The sequence below is a fragment of the Harpia harpyja genome, chromosome Z, assembly GCF_026419915.1.
Source record: "Harpia harpyja isolate bHarHar1 chromosome Z, bHarHar1 primary haplotype, whole genome shotgun sequence".
NCBI classification, from domain to species: Eukaryota; Metazoa; Chordata; class Aves; order Accipitriformes; family Accipitridae; genus Harpia; species Harpia harpyja.
The window spans coordinates 107,474,235-107,493,120 of record NC_068969.1 but is presented as its reverse complement, the minus strand read 5'-3'; the positions used below and the strand labels follow the sequence as shown (position 1 = coordinate 107,493,120).

At 39.3% G+C, this 18,886-nt stretch overlaps 1 protein-coding gene across 17 annotated transcripts in view; it reads right to left on the bottom strand.

Annotated features, from left to right (window-relative positions):
* Window positions 1-18,886, bottom strand: part of LOC128136878 (ubiquitin-associated protein 2-like) — a 79,140-nt gene that overhangs the window by 24,096 nt on the left and 36,158 nt on the right. For 13 of the 17 annotated variants that reach the window (XM_052777194.1, XM_052777197.1, XM_052777201.1 and 10 more), the window contains 5 exons: window positions 18,215-18,292; window positions 8,756-8,810; window positions 7,443-7,546; window positions 2,243-2,302; window positions 1,000-1,052 (listed from right to left, as the gene is read on the bottom strand). In XM_052777194.1, the coding sequence (XP_052633154.1) occupies window positions 1,000-1,052; window positions 2,243-2,302; window positions 7,443-7,546; window positions 8,756-8,810; window positions 18,215-18,292 (350 nt within the window). The remainder of the gene's footprint in view (window positions 1-999; window positions 1,053-2,242; window positions 2,303-7,442; window positions 7,547-8,755; window positions 8,811-18,214; window positions 18,293-18,886) is intronic. The other 4 variants (XM_052777190.1, XM_052777191.1, XM_052777193.1 and 1 more) reach the window with 2 other exon arrangements.

The following is an 18,886-nucleotide window of genomic DNA, read 5'->3' as shown; positions in this document are numbered from 1 at the left end:
GAAATACAGGACAGGTTTAAAAAAGATGCCGGCTTTTGGCAGTGACTAATAGAGATAACCTAGGAATTTTAGTTTCTTTTAATTTTCTCGAAAGACAGCCCTCTCATTAGATAAGGACAGAGTTTTCCTATCTATTATACAAAACATTCACATATTTCTACAGATAACAATGACATGCACCCTACAGGAGAAGGCAAAAGGGATGACTTCCAAGACAATCTGGATATTCCTATAAAACATGAAAAACTTCTCAAAAGCTAAGTTTTCTTTTCCATATTTCTTGCTACCTCATTTGTTTTCTGAACTGCTTAAGCTTTAATACAATAACTGAAAACTTAAAATCACAAATGCAATTTTCACACATGATGACTACAAATGCCAAGTATTTTGGAGACATGAAGACACGTTTTGCCTGATAAAGAATGAGAACCAAAATTGTTGTAGTACTTTAGACAACACATCATGATGAAGCAACCGGAATGAAGCAATTAAGCGCTAACTTCAGCATACTACTAGCTCCTTTTTTCAATATTATGAAGTGGACTAAGTGGAACAATTATGCAGATTTCAAACAAAAAGCATCAAATGAGTAGTCTAAAGTTGTTTAGTAAGCTTCAGCACTTAATTACATAAAAGTCTTGTGATGTCTTTAAATCCCTACACAATAGTAGGGGAGGTATGCAGTTAACACCCATCAGCACTGAGCAGCAGAGAACTATAATTCACAAATAGTTAATTTGGGATAAAACTTAAAATTTTATTATCTATGTATTGTCCACCCAGCAAAATAAACTAATATTTCTTGATTGAATTTTGTTTAAAAAATAAGCTTATCTAAACATACATATTTTAAACAGGAATTACAGCAAGAAACACAGTAAGAAATATCATTGCACGCAGACAGCAAAGTATTACTTCAAACATTTAATTTTTGAAGACAACACAGAAAGTCTGAAAAGGGTAAATAATCAATTGGTCTATCCAACAAGGTACACTTACATCTTCATTCCAGTCTTCTGCTGTCCATTCTTCTATTGAGTTTTTCCATGCTCCTATTGTAATTTGGGGAAGGAAAGAAAACAGTTACAAGCTAAAAGCACAATGTCGTATTTCAACCATTCTGCTTTATAAGCAATCCTGTTTCCATTATTAGTGGAACACAAAGCGAGGAGGTGGTGGTTGGAAACATGGGAAGGTCTAGAAAACCGGTCTGCAGATTTAAAATTTTGAGAAGGTTCCACACACACCCCCTCCCTTTAATTTCTGATTTCAGGAATTTCTTAGCCACTATGGTATAAAACACAATTTGCACAAACATGTCTGCAAACAGGGATTAATCCCAAATATTAGAAGAACTTGCTCCTATGCCCCCAACAACAGTGAGAGGCTACTCAACCCTCCCACAGGACCTCCCAGTTTCATGCACAAATTCATACAGAGCCTGAACAAAACAAAACCACACCACCTGCTCCGACATCCATAATACTACTTTCAACATATTCAAATTCCAGACCCGTTATGCCTCTGGAGGCTCCTTTCCAACCTGTTAACTCTCTCCTCAGGGCAGAACAACCCCAATCCATTCCCCTCATAGAGCAATTTTATTTTAAAACATATATAATTCATATAACGGCAGCAGAAGAGACAATAAGCTTCCACTGTAGCTGCAAAACACTCCTTCCTGTAACTTGTGGCAGAGTTTATCTGGCAAACACTGGAGCACAGCGTGCAGTCCACAGCATGCAGCAATGGCAAAACTACAGGAAACGATCCTACGGATGCAAAAACCTGATCCCTTCCACAGGAAACAGCAGGCACAGACATGCAAGAACAATAAATGGACGTTAGCCCACCAGCGTAAGCATAGGGAAGGTTATCCCAGCAACAACCAGAGCCTTCATTTAGTAACCATGAGTGAAGAAAACATCAGCAGTAAAGTTCCTGCTACCATCACCTTTGATCAAGTACAAAAGCAAAAGAACTACTGCTTTAACCATCTCCTTTTACTTAACCAGGAACCATGTGTCTCAGAGGAGACACATTCATCCAGAAACAAGCCCCCTGAAGACAGCATCAAATCCACATTTGTACTAATGCCATCACTACATTAGTGCATTCTTTTATACAACTTTATAAAGCAGCGTCTTGGGCAGAGGAGGGTGGAATGGCACTAATCCAGTGAGGTGAACAGGCCTACCACAAAGATATACACACATATGGGGACAAGAGAGGGGGTTTATACCTTGGAATCCAAAATTATTTGGCAGGTCCTGAGCAAGGTAATATCCATTCTGTGTTGGCTCTGTGGAGCAATATAGAGTTGCCTGAAACAGCTCGTGCTTACATTTTACCAAACAGCCCCTAATCAAGAGGTTTCTACATGCTGCAAAATAACTAATAATCATATCTGAGCACAGCAAAATTACTACAATGCGTCAAATTTCTAGATTAATTCACACATTTTTGGAAAGGAGGAAAAGTCCAATGAGCAGCTGTTTTTAGAGAAACAGTTGATTTCCTTTCCCTTCCCCTGACCAGCACAGGATCTCTTCTTCTGATATTTCTTCTTTAAAGAAATACATCCTGGTATTTGTCCTGCTTATATTTGTCTCCCATGAGTCAGAGCAAGGCCTGCATCTGTAGAAGACAAAACTCATGCTGGTGCCAGCACTCTCACAACGGAGCTTGGAGTCCGCTAAAACAAACACAAAAAGAGCTCGGAGAAATCAAGCTCAACTCTCGAGCATCCCCCACCACCTTTGGGAGGCTGAACCTGTTTGGAATAATACTTGGGACATTCTCCTGACATTCAGTTTAAATGTTTACCTGCTGCTCCTACTTATGAACATGGATCTGTGCATTTACTCTTTTTAACTACTGAACACCACCCTTCACCCCTCTATTAGTTTACCCAAGCTGCTAAGTTTATTATTGTCACTTATTAACACTCTACCTTCCCAACTCAGTCATTCCAGCCTCAGTTATTTCACTGCTCTTCTCCGCATTAAATCCAGCTTGCTAATGCCTTCCTCCTATTGATGGGATTCTAAGTCTGATCTTGCCATAAGTGCGTCAATTTCCTTTCAGCCCAAAACCCACCTTGGCATTACTGCAACTCCATATAACCTCCTCCCAACCTTTACCGCATGCCTTGTAAAGCATCACGATTTAAGAGATCTCTGTTTTCCACAGAAATTATGCTTTCTGTTTTCAAGGATCCTTGTCATAGCAACTTCAACCTTGATGGCTATCTGTGACTCTTTGCTGTTTCCCTTTATAATAAGTTCAGTTTTAGAAAGTTATAAAGCCAATAAAAAGTGTACGATATGTTTTCATCAAGTCTTCAGCTATTTTCCTCCAATTCTTCACCTCCTGTCACACTACTTGATTTTTTTTTCCTTTTTTTTTTTTAATAATCAGCCATGGATATTAGCCCCAAAATAATTTTATTTTGGCCTATCCCAAACTTAGGTACTAATCCTTTCCTTCTGGATTACATTCACATTCTAGAATAACCTTAAGGTTTCCTTAAAATGTTTCTTCCAACTTTTACAGCAGTCCTAAAAAAAAAAAAAACACCAAAACACTTCCTCATAACTTCCAAGCTACACAATTCCCTTCTTCCCCCTTGACAGTTACACTATAATTTCTTCTTTTCTTTCTTGTTGTTCTTCAGAGTCATGTAAGACTGCTCATAACTAAACGAAGGAAGTTTTTCTGTGAAACTCATGAAACTCTATCAAAGTAGAGGTATCAATAAATTATCAGAATACAATACCATTTTTGTAACCTACTTTGAGAAGTGACCACCTCCAACTCCTGTGATTTGTCGCTCAGGATCTCCCACTGCCTTGTATGTCATAAAAAAGGTAAGAGATTGAACACTCAGCATGCCCGTAGGAAAATATTAATCACACTGTTCAAGTTTATTCCCTTTTGGATGAGGATTAGTTATTTCCTTTCTTCTCAGCTGTCGCTTGCTTCTCTTTGCCTTTCAGTTATACATTACTTCTATAAAAATTAGGATGCAGGAAAACAGATGCCAAATTATTTGGAATACAATTACACTTAAATGTTATGAATCATTAAAGATTTGCCCTTAACCCTCTTCTCATTTCAACCAACAACACCAAATTTTACCTCCACAGAACTAGCTAGCTTTTCTATCAGATTACATGATGGTGCACCTAGAAACACCTTTCATTCAGGCTACAGTGATTCCTCTGGCATCTGCAGCACTTCAGGACAAGAGGTTCTAGAGTGCTTTCAGAGCTCATATGGGGGCAACCACATTTTTGAACAAATAGCGTATTTCTTTTTAATTGAAAATGTTGATGTCGATCATTTCCCAGCACTGGCTTAAAGAGGAAATACTGAGTAAATACTCAGAACTCCACAGAGAGCTTGTATTTGGATGATGTCTTCGGAAAACATTTTGATAAGCAAATTGGATTTGTTTCTCCAGGTAGTTGCCCAGTTATCACCTTTTTAATGTAACTGCAGATGAAATACGCTAATTTTGCAAGTAGCTAGTATGAGCTAATTTTGTTTTCTTTCTTTTTAGATGAAAGAAGACATGGGACTGCGTAATGAGGAATAAAGAGAGGGACTTCCATCCTGCCCTTTCACTGTGTACACTCTTATCTGACATCCTTCATTAGCCTACTGCAGGCTTTATGGATTTCCATACAGGTACATCACCCTCATTCACATCTTCAGTAACTCCACATTGGTAACTTATTTATTAATGAGACTGTTGATTTGTAACTAACACAACAGCACTGTAAATTAAGGAAAAAAAAAACAACTGAAAACTAATATTTGTGATTAAAAAGCTAAATCACCAGCTCAACTTTGTACAACCTGCTTCCAGCCCCATACCTTGCCTGCCCCTCTTTTCCCCTACCGCTGCTTCCATCTCCCTTCCCAGCACTCTCTCTTCTGCTTTAAAACTACCACCACAGGTGCAGCCTCCTCTAATAACTCTCAAGATGCTTTCTATCACAAGGTTGAAAGTGCTTCCCACTTGGACAAAACTAAATGATTCAATTTTAAAGCCTCCTCTTTTTAAAAAGATATCTTCTTTTTGGCTCAGGGACTTATTTCTACATTTCTACAGACATTTCCACAGCTTGTCTAAAGAAGAAATGCTGTCAAATAAAACACTCTTTCTATAGTCATATATAGAGAAACATTTTTGTCAGTTATGGTGCCTTTCCCATTTGCACTGAAAGTAAATTAAGATTAGGAGCAAAAAGGTACTTAGCACCCAAAAAGAACATTCACATTTAACTAGTTTACTTTAAATTTCCACCAACCAAATGATTTTGCAGGAACTCCCCAACACTGACACTCACTCATTGATAACCCTAAAAACCATTAATCTGATGAGGGCAGGGAAAATTCCCAAATGCCTTCTCACATCTTCTTCTCCATACCATGCCCCCAACTTCCCATACATGCCTTAAGTTGCATCACTGAAGTTCAGTGCGGTTCTCAGTGACATGCGCACAGCCTAACAGCAAAAACACACTTGGCATCCAAAAAACATTCCACATGTCAAGTAGTATGCTTTGAACTTCCACCAATTTGCTCAGCAGCAAAACCCTCATGTAGACACATTCGTAATCTTACAGGGATCTTTTTACACACACCAAGCTACTCTTATTCCTAAGCAGAATTCTTCCATTACTGAAGACTGAGGAGATGCCTACAAGAAGGAACAGAGGTTGCCATAAGGGGAGGCACATGAAGGCTACCCAGAGTTAGCAGGGAGGGTCACAAAACATTCAACCTGACTTGGAAAGTGGAGCACAAGTCAAAGTCATTCATAAGTCACAGCCTTACAGTTGCATTCATTAATAACTAACCAGTGAATTTTCTGCCTCTGGTCCAGTCTCCTCATGCCTTTCTTGTATATCTTTCTTTAGTTAGTTAACCTTCTGTATTGCTTCTGCAATACTTGTGACAACATACCCTGCCCTCTGCTACCATATAGCAAACAACAGTATCAGTATTCCTAGGGGAATTTTCAAGTCATTAGGTGTCCTTCTAACTCACTATTTGATAAACTTATTTGAAAAACTAACATGAGTAAAAGTAAAAGGTTTGCGCTATAGCACCAAGTCATTTCAAAAGTAACTCCTTGGAAAGACGCCAGATTTGGCAAAAGAGGTCCTTTTCAATAATCATTCATATACTCAGGGCCACTCTCCCACACTGGACTAGAAGGCACTCAGAGTGACAAGACAGCTGCCTAATAAGCCCTCCTAAACTCTAAGCTTGTTATTGCCTTCTCTGGTTAAGTGGAAAATGGCTTGTATGAAGTTTAGAAAGCTGCATCTCAAGCAGCTCACAGCAGAGCTCAATGGAGCACACCCTGGCCTCCAGTGTCAGTCTTTTCCTTCCACACTTGACACAGAGGCTGATGAAAAATCATCTGAGTAGGCTTCAGCAATTAAGAGATCAGAAGAGTTACCTTTGCTGGGGTTAAAAAAACAAAACTCTCCTATCACTCAGTGGTTCTCAAGTGTGGACAATAACATACATTAATTTCTCCATCCTGACACAGGGTTTCCTCTGTCTTCATCTCCTGTCACAGCATATGGGAAGCAGCAAGGTATCCTGTTTTCCCAATCACAGACAAGCAGGTCACATTCTTCTTTTCTGAACCACCATGAGACCACTTCTAAGTGGTTCCTTTCCAAACTATGTCTGTCTCTTGCTTTTAGCCAGGAGTGCATACTTCACACTTGAAACTTCATACAGAAACACACAGCTGCCTCTATCTTCAGACAGGCAGACTGCTTTTTGGCTTCCATTCAAGTGCCCACTCGTGCTTTAGCTAATAATTCTTCTCTTCAAAGGTGGCAGATCTTGGAACTCTCCTCCATCCAGGAGACTCACATCCTTACATTCCTGCATTGTACAGGTGGGGCTTCCAAAGCCATCCCAGTGTCACTGAGTGGATTCATGTCTGTGAACAGTTTTTCTTTTCTTTTTCTTTTACTACTTTACTACTTAGATATTCACACCCTATTGCCCAATGCCTGTGGACCAATCACTTTTAGTAGGACTTTAACTCCTTAAATACATTAGGGGAGCTCTTAAGCAGTACTTAGATATCTAAACAGTTCTTCACATACAAGGTTCTTCCAATAACTCTTCAAATCCATTTGTCTCTCAAAGGATTGTTAGTACTAAAACAAAAAAATTGCAAATTGCTTTCCCTTCATTCTAACCAGATAGTTACTCAGGCTACACAGCATGTGCCCTGCACATTAGTAGCAGTTAAGCTATAAAAATGAACTAGTGTCTGTGTCATGTGAGATGTATTCACATTTTCAGAAGTTAACTGAACACTAACAGAATGGTTATTTTAACTGCCAATTTGCTACTGGTCTTCCTTCATTCCAATTGTTCCACTTCTTGAAGCATCTTACCAGTTCCATCATCTGCATCATTCTGACCAGCCTCCCAAATCTCTGATTTTGTCCCAAAGCCATGAGTGGCAGAAGACTCCATATAGTCTGCAGGGTTAAATGTCCTAGAGTTTTAAAAGTTAAGAAATGGAAGAGAACACATGGGTCATTCAATGAACACAAGTGTCATCATTTTTAGCTGAAGTTGGTTAGATTTTGCAACTCGATTTCCACATAATTTATCTTGATAGTTTTGGTCTCAAAAGAAATTTTTCCTCTATGAGCAGACACAGATAGAACAGGGAGAAAAGAGAAAAGAAGTAAGAGGAGAAGAAAGGGAGGAGACTGGAAAAAAAAAATTACTGTAGCGAAACTGAACCAAAACAGTTCCTGAAAAAGCAGTTAACAGCATACCTACTCCTCCCAGTCTTATAAAGCATTAGTTTATATGGACAACGATAAGCCCCTCTCAGCTGACAGTTTCTCAGCAGGTGGCTGACTGATGAGAAACCAGTATCATGTCCTTTCAGAGCACCAGACCTGCGCAGGACAGGAGTCAGAACATCAGTAAGACTATTTCAGAATGCACACCTGACACCAATGCCAAAACACACAGATGTAGCTAAAAGGTGAAAAAAGATTTTTGAAGAAAAAACACTTTTCACTTCATCACCTCCAGGTACGAACAAGAAGGATTATTAGAGAACTAGAATGAGCCTTCTGTTCATCATGACATCACTGACATTGCACCAAATGTCATTATTAAAGGCAAACACTGAGTGAATGTAGTGGAGGCTACACTTCTATGAAGCAAGTTATTCCAACAAAACTGAGAACAAACTTTAGAGCTGCTGTGTAACTTCTGTTGATTCTGTTTTAGGGTCCATGTATGTCCAAACAGCTAAAGCATGAAACCTCAAAAACAGGAGAAAGTTTATAATTGCTAGACTTTCTGAGTTTATATAGAACTTGTATGTTCTACACTACACTGAAACAAGTCTACTTTTAAATTGACCTAGGACTATCCGCACCACACAGAACTTTCAGCCTCCAAGGCACTATGTGGCTGCTACTGATAGGTACAAACGGGTTATTGAAATTTGAGATATTAACACTGAGTGAACACACATTAGGTTTGTATAGATGTGTCTAGTTAGAAATACTGGTTTAAGACAAAAATAATCCATTAATCATCTGACAGATTTGTGAATTTTTACATCCATATTGGTTTATCAAACATACAGCAATATTAATACATACAGTGGCAATATTGTCAATTAATATTGCCATTGAGTTTGATCCTTGCCAAAATCTGTGCTCTGCATGTTTCTTACCCCATGCCTTGGGCTGAAAACCTCCCCGCTCCTCTCCCTCTGCCACGTCCAAACCCTAGGAGAGAAAACACCATTTAACAGCAACAGCAGAGGAGCCGCCAGTCACTAGTCTGTCACATTAGAAAATACTATGGTTGAAGAAGAAAACTACCATAGTTAAAATTAAGTATCATTTACTTCCCAAATTTCATCACAGGAGAATTTGTTTCCCTAACACACGCAAGTAAGCCACAGTTCATCTAAGACTATGCGTTTCAGTAGGACTTGCAATTCTTTACTCTCTTTTCTGTATCCAGTGAAGTAGCTCCAAATGCCAAGAAAAGGACTTACCTAAAGACCCTTTTCAAATGAGACTGCTATTGCCAAATCATTAGACATTGTTCAAATTTTATATCTACTTTCTCACTCTTGCCTAAGATGCTCTAGAATCCCAGCCTCCCTGTGTACCCTGATCTTTGAAGAAACTCCGTGTCACTCCTTGCCTGTGAGGAGAAAGTTTGAATACTCCATTTGTTTCCTTCTCTGACTCAGCCCACCTTTCCACCCCTACCTCCCTGTGCTTTTGCCAACCTGCAACCACATAGTCTTTCTGCTTCCCCCTTAATCATAGTTACTGACATGAAAATTACCCAATTCAAATTACTCAAACAACTTCCTTGTTATCACCCACAAGAATATTCGTTTCTCTCTTAACAAAAACAAATATTTGTTGCCTCCAATTTTGGTTACCAGCCTCAGTTTACAAGCTTCATGATACAGTGAATGGCTTTATTTTTGCATATTGCACAGTGCCAACAGGACATTTTTTAATTACTTAACCATCCATAAAGCACATGTCTACATAAACTGTTAGAAACTATTTCTTACATGCAGCATATTTCTACACAGATTTTTTTTTCTTCCCCCTTTTTAGGACCTCAATATCTGAGGCTTTTTCAGTTTATTGGGTTTTTTGAGGAAAACTTTTAGTATTATTCTGTATTACAAGAACAGGAGGAGGTCAAGAGCTGCAGACTGAGAACAAAGTAGCGTTTATTTTAACAAGGAAATTATGTGGTAAAAGTCACCAAGCAACTGCAAGTTTACCAGAGCACAAAAGTTATAATCCTAAGTCACCAACACAATGGTTGTCCAAACGTCAGAATTACCCATGACAGGCTGTTCGAATCTGGATCAAAATTACCCCCTATTTTCAGGGGACAACCTAAACTGAATAAGAACAGTAACTCCAGGGCATGGTAAAAAAAGATTAGGAAGTTCCTATTTTAATTACTTTGCTTTCTCTCCCCTTACCACTCTTTCTTCCCCTTACCCTAGTTCACTGTCCAAGTGTTAAAAGATATTTCTGGGCCTCTAAATGTCTACTACCTACATTTTCAAGGACTTCTCAGAAGCATCAAAATAGCAGGATAGCTTTACCCACATTTTGATAAAAGAGTTTACCCATATCCTATACAAGGTGGCAACAGCTAGCTACAGAGGAACCATGGAAACCTGCAGAGGAAGGATTCCCAGCCAGCAACACAGTACTTTGACGACAGGACAAGAACACAGAAGAATTAAGGTCTGATGCTAGGCCAGACCTGCTATCTCTACGTTTTCCCCTTTTTGCTCTCTTTTCACAAACAGTTGGAGAGAAGACAGACAGAGGTTAGGAAAGAGGTAACAACAGCTGCAACCTGGCAATTGCCGTGCCTCTTCACCAAGCCCACATATGAAGTTGTGCTCTTTGCTCTGCCATATACAACATTGCCCCAGACCCGGCTGTACCCAACTGATTGTAACTCGGCCTCTGAACCTACTTGCTCAGCCTACCTATTCTACTGCTCTTCTCTCCTTCACCCACCTAAAATCCCCAATCTGGGAAGCTGATCCATGGCATAACAGGATCACAGCTCTCAGATGCACAGAAGTCAGTGCACTCTGGATTATGTTTCTGCCCAGTAAATAATTTTTTTAAGAGCAGAACCAGCTAAACAAGTTCACTTGGGGCCATCTGTGTAATAAATTTACTTCCTACAGCTATCAATACAGTATTAAACACCACTTACGAATGATGCATAGAAGAGAGATCAACAGATTTTTGACAAGTTCAGCTGCAAGAACAATTAATTGGGACCTGCGAATCACAGAAACGGTCAAGCAGAAATATTTTTCAGTGAGGTAGACATTAGGTACAGAGAGATTAACTGGAATAGCTAGCATGAAAGTACAAATAGATTTTAGAAGACAAGGTAAGTCTCCCCAGCCTTCCAAGTGTAAAAGCCTGAAAGAATAACCTTAGCATATTAAGCAGATGATGAAGTTTTGCAAGCAAGGCACATGTAACATGCCATACCAGCATGGGCACAATAAACTACTGGCTGAAAACAGCAATAAGGCTCTCTAACAATTTTAGAAATTGCTAGGAAGAAATAATTTTGTTCCTGAAGTTCCATGCACAGTATTAGACTACTAGCCAGCAAGGGGTTTTTTTATACCAGATCACTTTGAAAGTCAATCCTGAACTTGAATTTCAAGTGGATTCCCTTAACTTCATAAAGCTGTGCCTATGCTTTCTCTCAAAACTGAACTTAAGTTTAATCAACAAATGCAACAAAAAGCATTCTAATGAAGACAAAAGGGAAGTACCACACCAGCAAGGTTACAGAAAGCACTAAATTCAAAGCTAGAAAAGACACTTACAAAGAACTAATTCAAAATACGGGACAGTGAGTACTCACCACTGAAAGATCACCCTAACTTGGACACGGAATCTCATACATCACAGTCATTAATGCAAGAAAACAGGGGGAAGGGCTGGTACTCTCTTTGACACAACCAGATCACTAATAGATTCTTAAATTCTCATGCTGAGAAAAGTTACTCCTCTCAGCTGCCAAAATTAAAACACAGCCTTAAAACAATGAGAAGGCCCAGTCTTCTAACACAGAGAAGTTAGTCATGAAGCAACTATAAATGCCCATCAGGTATTTGCAAACTTTTGATGCTTTTTAACAGTGACCAAAAGGTCAGTGAGCAAATCAAGCTTCACACCACAATTCAGAGCAGGGACCCAAATTCTGAGCATGCAATCCCACAGTAACGTAAACACATTTAAATCAGAACTACTACAACTGAGGTCTTCCTCACCAGTGATCAGAAGCTCTACTCTCTTTCCTGCACTGACAGTTTTGCACATACCAGCGAGCAAGCAGAAAAGTACTATCAGAAAACGAAATTATTATTTCACTTTTGGATCAGCTCTCCAAACCAGTTCCCTACTTGTTAAATACCAGAAAACTAGTCACCTTTACACCAGGATAAGCCACCAAAAAAACCTGTTGTCCCCAGCTACCATGCTGCCTGCCCCCTTTTTTTTTTTTTTTTTGGCTTGGTTAGTTTTAAACTTAGATGAATCCTCTGATACAGTTCAAATGCACCAGAGACAGACAGGACCAACCCCTCCCCCAGCAGTAATGCCAGTTTATGCTTGTAACGTAAAAAGTATAGCTTTAACACTACTCTAAAAAGTTGTTAGATCTCAATGGTCAACATATACAAAACCAAATTTTTTTCCTGTGGTAATTCACAATCAGCAATTCTTCTATCAACATTTTTATCTACCCACAATAAGAGAACAAGTGACTTGGCTGTAGCTCATTAAATCTTCCAGTGAGTCTAAACGAATAGATTTTCTTACAATTAATCAGCATGTGGAACACAAAAGCAACTGATGGGCATCAGGCAAAGAACAAAATTACTGCCCTGCCTCATATAAACCCTCATAACATTTCTCCACACTCCTTTACACTTGGATCTACAAACAACAGCCTAAAGTACCAAGGCAGCATTGCTTACTCATTTCTGTTCCAGGAATCCAGGACTGGGGAACTACATTTAAAGTTGATTCTGATCAACATTCCTGTTACTACCCCTATCCAACATCACTTAAAACGATGAACTATTTAAAACATGTTCTTGCTTCCTTTAACATTGTAACTGTTTAACTATGCATTGTTGGGGATTTTTTCCTGCTCTCCAGCACATCTCCCTCAGTTGACTAGGTTCACATTAGCCATCACATATTCACATTTTTCTTTTCTGGAATGATTTCTAGAGAGGTCAACACTTAGACCAAGGCAGGTGGTGAGATTTTCTGTTTCCACTAAAACCCACTGGGAGTTCAAAACACTCATAATCACACAATCAAGTATTCACTCTGCTACCGTCCATGCATGGAAAGAATCATTCATCTCATTCACAACATTTCTTCCCCCAAAACAAACACACATTACATGGGAGCATGAGAAAAGTGTGTAGTACCACAACTCAGATAGGCCTAGCCCATTAACTTAATAGCCTATTCTGTAGAAAATCCAGTTTGCTGAGCTTGCAGACCTAAATCCTTCCACTGCAACACAGGTGCTTTATTCAAAACTCAGATTTTCACAGAGATGGGTTTAAATTAGATGAAGACACTTTAAGGTTAAGAAAGGGCCTAAGAACAGCTGAAAGGAAAAGGAAATGCAGACTGGAAGGGCAGGCAACACCCTAGATTGGTGCTTATCTCCAACTACACAGTAACTGAACAGCCCTGATGTCTGCTCTGGAAATGCAAAGCCAGCCATCCTCACAGCAGACACCAAGGTGACAGAGGCTTAAGCCTTATGAAGAGAAAAGGGGGCTAAGTATAGAAAGTTTGTATTCTAGGTATTCCATACTACCAAAACAAACACTGAAGTTATATTTAATAATTCAGATAACTTTTGTCTTATCAGTCATCATAAAGCTAGAAGCATTGGATCAGTTTTATATACTGCATGTACTCTAGTAACCATTTTTAGAAGCATGTGCACAAAACTTTCAACTCTAAAGTTACATTTAAAAGAAAATAACTTATGTTAAAGCTAAGTTCTGGTTAATCTCAAAAAAAAAAAAAATTACAGGACACACACAGCTCCTTAACCAATGCAGAATCAACTACAGCAAAACTAAACATACTTCAGATTGTGACCTCCAGGAGGTCTTATTGACATTCATGTTTTAAAAAACCAATATCCTTACTAGTTCTGGCAAAGGAAATCCAAAATATAGTTTGTGCCAGCTGTGCTAAGCTTTTAAAGCAAGCAAATGTTTAGACATCCAATTCTGGTTACGGAAGCTCAATTTTTTCAAGGATAGCATACTTCTTATCTAAAAAACATTAAAAAAAAAGATATCGAGAACAGAAGCCGGACTATAGTCAGATATTTACAAAAAGGATAAGCTGATTTGCTTTCTTATACAGCCAGCAGAAAAAACAAGTGGTTGAAAGGCTTCTCGTCATGCTGTTTAAGTCCAAAATTAAAAGATAGTATTTTTCCCTTTCACTTTTATTTCTGTTTTGCTCAAAAAAAATTCCCCGTCAGCATCCACATTTATGGCATGCTCACGTTGCTCTGGAAGAATGAAGAGGAAGAGAATAGAGGAACAGAAGTAAAAGCGACAAATCCATTTTCACTTTGCAAACCAGGATAATTGCTACACATGAATCTGTAACAATTTCTGGGCTGAATCAAGTCTGAAAGTTCACCTACCTGCTATCCCATTATCAGGTATGACCAATTAGACATCTAGGGAGGAGTACATGAACTGAAGCCACAGTGCAGTTTCTCGACACTCTCTTGGTCTTCAACCATTTGTGGCTCAGACTTCCTCAGCCAAAGATAATTTACACACATCAAAACCCTCAGTGGTTTTTCCTTTTCTTGCTGTGGTTCTTTTTTAGGATGAAATTGTCAGGTCTCTCTGTGTGTAAATTTTCAGCACCCACAACATCTTATTGAAAGGAATTCCTCAGGTTAACTACATGTATGAAGACCCACCTTCATAAGTTCATTTCAAACCTGTAACCTACTGACTTCATTTACTATTCCCTCATTTGCATACTTGGAGTAATCAGTTGATTTCCACATAGAACCTTCTCCACCAAAATTTTACAGATCTCTACCATACACCTACTCAGCTGTCTCTTTTGGAGGTGGAGTAGTCCTAGTCTGCTTGTTCCTCACACCCCATAAATGCAGTCTTCCCAGTACCTTCAAAAGCCTTTTCTCGCTCTACCACATCCTTTTCAACATGGGGTGGAGGACAGTGGGAGAACCAGACCTGCACTTGAAATTGAAGATGTGAGAACAGTAAAAAAAAAGAGCAGCATAAAAAACCAGAACTGTGCCTGTAAAGTTTGTCAATTTGTATATAACACTGCAGCTGATTAAAACACGAGGTAACATTTCTAGAGCTGACAATCCTAAAGACATAACCATCTTCCTCCGTAATTCCTTCACCAGATTCCATTCCAGACAGTTACAAATCCTTGCAACACTGACACACAAATATAAACACTTTGATGCAATTACCACTCATCACCATTACAGCATTTTTTACTGTTGTGGTTTAACTCCAGCCAGCAAGTAGGCACCACACAGCTGCTCACTCACCCGTCCCCTCCCAGTGGGATAGGGAGGACAATTGAAAAAAAAGTAAAACCTGTGGGTTAAGATAAGAACGATTTAATAACTAAAGTAAAATAAAATATAATACTAACAATAATAAAATATAATACCAATAATTGTAATGAAAAGGAATATAACAACAACAACAAAAAAAAAAAAAAAACAAAAACCCCCAAGAAAAGACAAGTGATGCACAATGCAATTGCTCACCACCCACTGACCGATGCCTGAGCAGCAATCCACCCCTCCTGGCCAACTCCCCGCAGTTTATAAACTGAGCATGACGTTCTATGGTATGAAATATCCCTTTCGCTAGTTCGGGTCCGTTGTCCTGGCCATGCTCCCTCCCAGCTTCTTGTACATTGGCTTGCTGGCAGAGCATGGGAAACTGAAATATCCTTAACTTAGGATAAGCACTACTTAGCAACCACTAAAACATCAGTGTGTTATCAACATTATTCTCACATTAAATCCAAAAAACACTGTACCAGCTACTAAGAAGAAAATTAACTCTATCCCACACAAAACGAGAACTTACACATTTAAATTAAGCTCATTCAAGAAATTCAGTTCTGAAAAGAGAGAGAGAGATGGGAAGGCAATCTTAAAAAAAGAAATTTTTTGGAAATCCTTTCCAAGCCAAAGTTGACACCCTCAGTTTAGCAAGCAAAAATTAAGGGCAGAGCAATTCCAGAATTGTGTCCTGAAACACATCCTGTGATACATTTTTGTTTTCTGTTAATCAGTCAATAATACGTATCTACTTCAAATCCCTCATCTCCTGCATACCAGCAACCAGCAGTGTTGGTACACTGTATACCTACTACCCTGTAAAGTTGCAAGGAATGTCGCACAGTCATTAATGGAAGATCTACTGCACAACAAAGCTAGTGCCTACAGCGCCAAGGCAGAAATACTCAGTATCAGGGGTTTTCCCCCTCAGTAAACAGCACATTATCACCCCAGTGTCAATCCCATTTCTGCTATTTTCAGTGCATGTAATTTCTTAAAATTAGGCTGTTCTACAGCAGCAATACGATGCTGTAGTGAAGCAGTGAAGCAGCAATACGATGGCCCAGCAAATCTTCCCCCAGAAAGCAGCCAGTAAGATAACTCCAGCCTGAGAATGTAGCTTAAAATAGAGAGACAGTGCATTGCTCAGATATTAGCTGACCCCTAATTTCGTACCCAATGCCCAGATTCCTACACACACTATGCATGAAACTTTTCTAAAAAAGGGTTCCGTGGTGATTACCAGCAATCTATTTACTTTCAGCTGAAGTACTTTATCTCACATTTGACTATTCTGTGTAACAGAAAAGAAAGACTCCTGAATGAAATGGCAGGAAGCTTTTTTTTATTATTTCTACTAATAACCAAAGGAAGAAGGTCATGCATCCCTGAAGTACTGAGAGTGAAATACACAGCTTTATACAACTCCCTGCAGATTTCAAGGGCTTGCATTATAAAATTACATTAGGTATTTCCTGCCACAGAATACACACACTTGTAATATAATGATCCTGAAGTCGTTCAACAGGTTTATCACAGACAGTTGAGAACACTTCATTAAGATACTTTGCTCACATAAACGTACAGTCTAAAATATTTGGTAGAGAGATATAGCAATACTATGTACACTAAGCCAGTGAACAGAAATTGGTTGAAGTTGTTCCAATTTCTTCAGTCCGTTATGTCTGTTTGATCTGATGATTAAATGCTTTGGCTTGAGACATATGATATTCAACTAGAGAGCTACAGTGTTGACAACAAAAGCAGTGTATTGTTCATAAGGTTACAAAGCAAAAAATAGACTGTATTTGAAATGAACCTTTAAGTTTCACCCAACAATTGAAAAAAATCCTATCTTTATAATTTGAGTATAAAGGATTATTTTATAAAACAAATACTGAAAGACTTACATTCCATCTATTAACAGTGCTAACATACCAAAAACTGTAGCCTTGAACTATACCACACCCTCCCATTTGGTACTTGGTGATTCACAGGTACAACCGAGTCATTCTCACAACCCTCTGGAAGCTACATGTCTTTGCATCTTTCCACTCCTTCAAGATGCAGATCTGGAGACAATGAAGGTGAATGTGCCTGTCGCTGAATGCCTCTGTTACTGGATATTCCAAAGAGAAAGGAGTCCTTTGAAGGCAGAATTTTTCACGAGTCAGACATTACTTAAGTACATTAGCTCTGCTGTGCACCTTATCAATTCAACTCATTTAATACCCATTTCCCCATATGAGGTGCACTATACCTAGGTTACTCATTTTCATTCCTCCTGCTTTAAGAAAAAACAAGCCTCTTTCCATTCCAACTTGTGAAAATCCAAACCAACTACACATCCCTTGATTCCACATCAAATCTATTATCAACATCTTTCCTATCTCTTCTACAGGACAGGATCGGAATTCTACCTAAGACCCTGCAGTATTCTTTCTCCTCAGTTCTCCTCATCAGCTCTTCCATGTGAAATTCCTTCTCTTACCAAAAAGTCTCTAAGACAGGTTGTTCTTTCTCTGATTGGCTACCAAAAACAGAAGGCAAGCCTGACAACCGTATCCACCCCAAACGAACGGCACAAGTACACATCAAATACCTCCCTGAGAGGCCTACAGATGGAATCTTGTACTCTCCTGCTGCCAAGGTACATCCTGAGAAGCCCAGTGCACTCCTACTCACAGGAGGCTGGCATGAGTCAATCTGGGGAAACAGCTCCCCATAGCCAGAGCACACCAGCCTGCTACCATGATGGTGATTTATGTCAATTCTTTTAAGTTGTTCTCAGACCAAGACATGACAAGGGGTAAGGGAGGGGGAGGTACATAAATTAAAGGTGGCTGAAGTGCTTATGGAATGAAAGGTAACCAACAAATGCTTAAAATGAAGTGTTTAAAGAAATAAATGGGAGAGTTCCATTTCAGGACATGAAATCAGTGCCAGTCCCACACCAATGCCACCACCTCACCTCTCCCACGGCCACGTTTCCCACGGTCCGAAGGCCTGTCTCCTTGATTGTTGTCCACTCCATTCTCTTCAGCTCTAACTGCAGAAAGAGGACAGCTTAAGAGATGCTTTAGAGACTCATATATGAGACCACATAGCCATCTGCTTAACCTGAAGCCCAAAAGAAAAGGCAAGGCTTTAAAGTAGGCTGGTCAACAGATCTAGTCATCTCTCTTCTTTGGGGGCCTAGCTACTAGCAAGTTATGTTTACTTTGCACTGGACAATTAGAAAGCAAAATAACTAATAAAAGGGAAATGTCCCTTAGCAGACACACTTCTAGTTGAGGGGGGTTTTTTTTGGGGGGGGGGGGCGGCGTGAGGAGAAGGTGCAGTATAATACAGCTGCCTCATACTATGCTTCCTTGATAATGTGCTGGGTGGCAACAGTGAAAGAATAAGGGATAGCCAAGAACACCAACTCTTCTCCTGTCTGTCTATACCACATCCCTGTACAACCTGGGAAACTTAAACGAACTCTCCTCTGTATTTAAATCAGATGGACAACGACTGGGTGAAGGTGAAGCATTAGAAAAGCACTGCAACTTAACTATTTTGCTGAAAACTGCTGAGAAGGTACTCTGAAAGATGGCTGGCTCCTTCAAGGAAAAAAAAAAAGTAGTAACAACTGGCCACT